The following is a 6,074-nucleotide window of genomic DNA, read 5'->3' as shown; positions in this document are numbered from 1 at the left end:
TTTTTTTATTGCTTTCTATACACTTAACAGATATCATCATCATCATCCATCATCATAGTATTAACATTTTTTTTTTAATATTTATTTTTTTTAATATATTGCGTGAAATATGGATCTATTTTCCCCATATGATCGATGTTGTTTGAAACAACATCAATATAGAGTCATAGACTGATAAATAGTATAGGGCAGAGGTGGCTTAAGCAGCAGCACTGAATTTTCAATACTGCACTTTAAGAACGCGTCATGCACAGCAGTTTCTGCCCCAGACCTCTTTATCACATCAGTTTAGATAGTGCGCTCGCAAGGAGAAACCATTTTTGTGGTGCCAAGGCAGGTTCTTTAATTGTTATATGGATTTGTATGTGCACCATCAGACAAATCAACTTCCAATTTATTTGATGCTTCCTCCGGAAGGATTTGATATAATTGTGTTTCCCATACCTGTATTCTGAGATGCATCTCCTTTTCCTTCAATTCAGCATGGAGAATATCAATTGCAATATGTCCCAAAAACATATCATATATTCACAAATACCTGGGCATTAGTGCTAGTATGGTTGCACCTTGAAATATGTTGTGTTTGTAGTATTGTTGTTGTAATCTACCAAACCTTTAAACAGTGACGAGCCAGGATTTTGTTGGGGGGAGGGGTTTTTTCTTTGTTGGTGTTGTTGTTCTGATTTCTTTGTTGGTGGTGTTGCTCTTTTTTATCTATGTGTTTGGTCTTATAAATCGAGTATTAAAGACTCGATTTCTAGGCAGTCACCACGTGGAAAAAGATGTCACATCAGACCATGGAAATCGAGTCTTTGAGACTCAATTTATAGGCCAAAATCGAATCTCTTAGACTTAAGATGCTAGTAAAAAATATAGTTTGTAACTATTGTCTACTAACTATATAGTTGGAAAGTTATGGCTAGTTACCCATTTTGGCCAAAGAAGAACATGAACGAAGATGGTGATGAAGATGAAGAACCAGAAATGGGAAAGAGAAGCAGAACAGGCGAACTATAAATGGGAAGAAGAAGCAAAAGTTCCAGATCCAAAAACCTCTATGGAGAACGCAGATCTGGCGAAGAAAAATCACGGGCTGGAGAACGCAGATTCGATTAAGAAGAATCATAGGTTGATCCAACGAAGTCACATACCAGGAAAGTACCATTACTAGTAAACAGGGGAAGAAGAAGAATATGGGTTTCACTGTTTCTATGGGTTGAGACACGGGTTGAGACAAGAAAAAGAAGAAGAATCACAGGCTGATCCGACGAATCACGAGCTAAAGGAAAGAAGAATAGGGGAAAAAGAAGCAGCACAAGAAAGTAAACAGTGGAACTTGAGTCTTAAAAACTCGAGTTCTACGTGGATTTTTTTCCACTTTTGGTCCCACAACAAACAACTCGAGTTTTAAAAATTCAATTTTTATTAAAATTCGAGTTTTAAACTTTCGAAATACTAGTTTACTAAATAATTTGCAAACTAGACAACTTACTAAAATATTATAAAAATAAAGCTAAATGGGAAAAAAATTCGCTCATTCTAGAGTTTCTTGCTAAGCTCAAGTGCCTTTCAATTATAACCTCCACCCTCCACGTGTGTGGTTAAAAAATTACACACTTCAAAAGCAAAACAGTATTTAATCTATTTTATCTACTCCCCATGTGTGATGTGACTTCTCTTCAATTCCTCTTTATTTTTTATAATTATTTTTGAGAAGATCCTTTTTTTATAGGATTATTTTTATTTAATTTACATATTATATATATATATATATAATATAACATATAAACTGCCTAGTATATTATATAAGTATATAACCATAAGTCTACGCAAACAAATAATTTCACAAAAAAATTGACATCTTTTTAAGTGGCAAGCTATTAATGGTTGGTAATAAAATAATATTAGTAGTTGATCTAAATAAAAATCAGTAAAAGTTTNAAAAAAAAAAAAAAAAAAAAAAAAGTCGAAGAAGAAAATATGCTTCAATCCAAGAAACAAAAATGCCACCGCAACCACCAGTTGCCCAGGCTGCGCCCTGCCACCACCGCAACCACCAGATGCCCAGGCCGGGTGAGCGACCCAAGCTGCGCAAGCGACCCAGGCCGCGCGAGCCCTAGGCCGGTCGAGCTTGACTGGGTTTTTGAGATTTGCGATTTGGGTTGAAGATGGGTATTTGAGCTTGAGGGTTCACGTCTGATGGGTATTTAGGGTTTGGGTTGCTCTTTCTCTGTATTCTTTCTCTCTCTCTGAGGCTTAAAATTTTTTTGGTTTGTAAATCGAGTCTTATAGACTCGATTTCTAGGCAGTCACCACGTGGAAAAAGATGTCACATCATACCATTGAAATCAAGTCTTTGAGACTCGATTTATAGGTTAAAATCGAGTCTCTTAGACTCGAGATACTAGTAAAAAATATAGTTTGTAACTATTGCTACTAACTATATAGTTGGAAAGTTATGGCTAGTTACCCATTTTGGCCTTCTTCTTTGGAACTCGAGTTCCATGTAGCAAAAACTTCCATCTCAGCAATCAAAACCCAAGTATTTTTCCACCGAACTCGAGCCTTTAACACTCAAGATGTTATTTTCCTCATTTCTTCCCACTTCTTGCTAACTAACTATATAGTGGGGCAAACTCCTGTTATTCTGCAAATTGCCTCAACAACTATGAAGGAAAGAAAGAAAAAGCTAATCAAACATAGAGATGAATGAGAAAAAATGAGAAAATGATGGAAAAGAGAGTGAGAGAGAAAGGAGAAAAACTGAAAAGAGTAAAAAAGACTCACTTATTATGGGTGTTGAATAGGTTGCCTATCAGCCCAAATGCAAATCAACTGGTATTGTTTTTTGAAGACAAAGGAGACAAGTGGACAGAACACAACCTCCTTCCACCGTTAATTCTAAAGTAAGCTTAAAAAAAAAAATGAACGAGGAAATTTGAAAACCCTTTTTGTCCGCTTTATTTTATAAAATAATTGTTGTGAAAATGTTATGTATATAGTATTTTAAAAAAAATGTTATGTTCACAACACTTTTACAACAAATCATAGTTGGTAAACTGTTATTGGTCCTAATTTGAATCCACAGTTTAAAAAAAAAAACAAATAAAAATCTACGACATAAGATTTGTTGTAATAATGTTATGTGCATAGCATTTCAAAAAAAAAACTTTTATTATATTGATGTCTAGATAACTATTTGTGTTTTTTTTTAACGAAAAGTTAGAAAGAAAGATAAATTTAATGGTGTGGATAAAAAATGGAAATTTTCTTTGCCCCAAAAACATTTGATATTTGTGGGCTATAAATATCATACATTTGGGCATCAAGGTAATTATCATCAATAAAATTTCATAGTATTTGTTTCAACTTTACTTTATGAATTCAAGATTTTCTCAAGCGTTCATGTGCTTTTGAAGAAAAAATAACTGTGTATTCCATTTCATGGGACTAATCCACGGTGCCAAATAGAAGGTTTTCTCAAGCATTCTTGTATATTTCTTGAAATAGGTGTAGGAAAAAGTTTAGTCCAATACACTAAATCCATTGAGATAATGATGTGTTTACTTTATGTCACCATTGAAATGAGTACAATGCATTGGAGGCATTAAACTTAAGCCAAGCCCATATATATATATATATATATATATTCTATTTTTTGCTGCACGCGTCAAATATATTAAACTTAAGCCAAGCCCATATATATATATATATATATATATTCTATTTTTTGCTGCACGCGTCAAATAGAAAAGGGTCAATATGACTCAATATGTATGGTCGATTCACACACTCCAAGCTAACCAAAATTTAATTGTCTTTTTAAGTCAGGAAATCTCTCTCTCTCTCTCTCAGGAATTCATTTTTTTTTTCTTCGATCAAGTTCAAGTTAAGTTCAGCCAATTGCAAAATATCCCCCACCTTAAGTTTCAGGTTTATGTAAGGAATATTCTTCGTTCACTTTGGTCAAGGCTTACTAGGTAAAAGATTTGAAGCTAAGTCTAAAGAGGAGGAATGATTTTTAAAACAAACACGTTAATACATGCACACATCAACTATGAAATTACGCAAAGTTAGTGGTGTGAACTGTATGAAAATGAAAGCAGAGAAGCATAATTGCATAAACAATCCTATACTTTTAATATAAAAAAATGCAAGTGCAATTTAAGTCTAACTAGATGTAAATCTCAAAAATGAGAACTTGTTACACAGAAAAACTACTTTCTTCATTGATAAACTACAAACCATAAAACCACAATTACAAGAAACAACGCTGGTCTACATTTATTTAACACTATACTAGGCTCATGTATTCATGCGCCACAGTAGCATCAGGACCAGATAAAATATCATCACTATGCTATTAGACTACTAATTTGACACAGGTTTCGGGACCCATACAAAATTATCTGCTGGGAAGAAATGGCACACGCTGGAGGTCCCTGGCTGAACCCCAAGCACACGAAATGACACATGATCAGGGCTCCATTGAGAGGTATCCATGTGACAAACAGCTATAGCCTCCACCAAATCACTATTCTCACCACCAAGTGTTACCTTAAACACCTTGTTCTCACTGTGTTGGCTATGGCAATAGAAAATGGTATAAGGATAAGGCATGGTATGACATGCTACCATCTTGGGAGCTGGAATTTCCTCAGGCATCTTTAGGAAAGTGTAGTTTTGATAAAGGGTGGTTGACTTAGTGAGGTGGGAGGTACTTAGAACTTGAAAAGGAGAGTACTCCAACCCCATTATGCCACGTGTAAAATCAAGCATGGATTCTAAGGAAGTGGCACAGAACTTGGTCTCTCCTTTGAGGGGTTTAGTCTCACATTCTTTGAGTGTATCTTTCATGGCTTTGGCTTGGGGAGAGTCAGAAGAGAAAGAGAAGAATTCAAGGAGGTATGGGAGTTGTTTTGATGAGAAGGGAATTGGGTCAGCGTCTTCTCTTGGCAACAAATGAGGAGAAGTTGAAGGATCTCTCTTAGGGAAATAGATGGGCAATTTTTTTCCTACCTTTAGATCCTTCACAGTGAAGAAGATCATTGAGGAAGTGTCCAAATGATCCATGTGGGATGAATGATGAGCATGCACATGTTCTTGCTTAGATTGATCATTCATTACATGTTGTTTTTGGGAATCATATAATATTATATGGACATCATCATGTTCCTTGCTATCACTGTCCATGCTAGGAACATCACCATTCATATGATTATGATCTATAAGCTCTTCTTGGTGAGTTTTGGTCAACTCCCTTGCTCCAATTCCATGAACAAACTGTAGAAAATTCAGTGACAAAGTGGGAATGGTTAATAAAATCCTAATCAGAAACTACAAAAAGTCAATACTATTTCTTCTGAAAGACATGAATATTGCAATATATAAGAAACAACTATAATTTTGAGATTACCAGAACGATTAAGAGATGAAGGAAGAGGCTCCAAGATGCAAACCCAATACCCATCTTTCTTCTTTGGTCAAAGAATTTCAACTTTGGCTATCCTATACTGAAAGGAAAGAACACAAGCACCAAATGAAAAGTGAAACCAACATATGTCATTAAAAGCAAATTGAATAAAGCCAAGAGCTAGTAGCCTAATTCATATAACACCTTTAACTATTCCTCTATAGTCTATCCCACAACCACTAACACAAAAAAATGGAGAGAGAAGAAGAAGAGATAGAGTGATACCTTTTCTAAAGGAATGACGTCTCATTCCTGATGGGCGAGAAAGACTATAGAGGCTCAGAATATATTAATCTTTTTATTTATTTTATTTTTTTTTTGAGATGCAGAATATATTAATCTAGTAAAAAGCCAAATTCGTTTTTAATAGGGTGCATTTTCCCCTTTGAGGAAATGAATAAAGACCATTATTGCTCAAAATTGCTCTTGATGCACCTTAGTTGGCATGTTAAAAAATTTTAATGTCTCAGTGAGTTTATTGAGGCAATTTTTTTAGTAACTTACCAATTGTAGACCTGACAAGTGGTCGGTAATAATATTAAAACCTCATTTGACCTTATCTTAAAATCCGAATCTCAGTCTAATGGAATGGAATTTTTTT

At 34.7% G+C, this 6,074-nt stretch overlaps 1 protein-coding gene across 2 annotated transcripts; it reads right to left on the bottom strand.

The window, feature by feature from the left end:
* Window positions 1-4,201: 4,201 nt before the first annotated feature.
* On the bottom strand, window positions 4,202-5,808 carry LOC112035055 (BURP domain-containing protein BNM2A). Of its 2 annotated transcripts, XM_024067900.2 has the most exons (3): window positions 5,699-5,808; window positions 5,417-5,513; window positions 4,202-5,283 (listed from the first exon to the last, which is right to left on the bottom strand). In XM_024067900.2, exons 2-3 carry the CDS (start codon window positions 5,468-5,470, stop codon window positions 4,372-4,374), a joined length of 966 nt encoding a protein of 321 aa, XP_023923668.2. In that variant the 5' UTR covers window positions 5,471-5,513; window positions 5,699-5,808; the 3' UTR covers window positions 4,202-4,371. The 2 variants fall into 2 exon arrangements, with proteins under 2 accessions (XP_023923668.2, XP_023923667.2); XM_024067899.2 differs by lacking the exon at window positions 5,699-5,808 and having other exon boundaries at window positions 5,417-5,682.
* Between the last annotated feature and the right edge of the window lie 266 nt (window positions 5,809-6,074).

The sequence above is a fragment of the Quercus suber genome, unplaced genomic scaffold, assembly GCF_002906115.3.
Source record: "Quercus suber isolate HL8 unplaced genomic scaffold, Cork oak 2.0 scaffold_986, whole genome shotgun sequence".
In the NCBI taxonomy this organism is placed as follows: Eukaryota; Viridiplantae; Streptophyta; class Magnoliopsida; order Fagales; family Fagaceae; genus Quercus; species Quercus suber.
Note: the sequence above shows the minus strand (reverse complement) of the source record. Positions and strands in the feature narration are given on the sequence as shown.

What these genes read in the sequence shown, in the direction of transcription:
- LOC112035055 (XM_024067900.2), bottom strand. Translation starts at nt 5,470, where the DNA reads ATGGGTATTGGGTTTGCATCTTGGAGCCTCTTCCTTCATCTCTTAATC. An exon ending in TTCATCTCTTAATCGTTCTG is followed by an intron (nt 5,284 to 5,416) that starts GTAATCTCAAAA and finishes AATTTTCTACAG; the next exon opens with TTTGTTCATGGAATTGGAGC.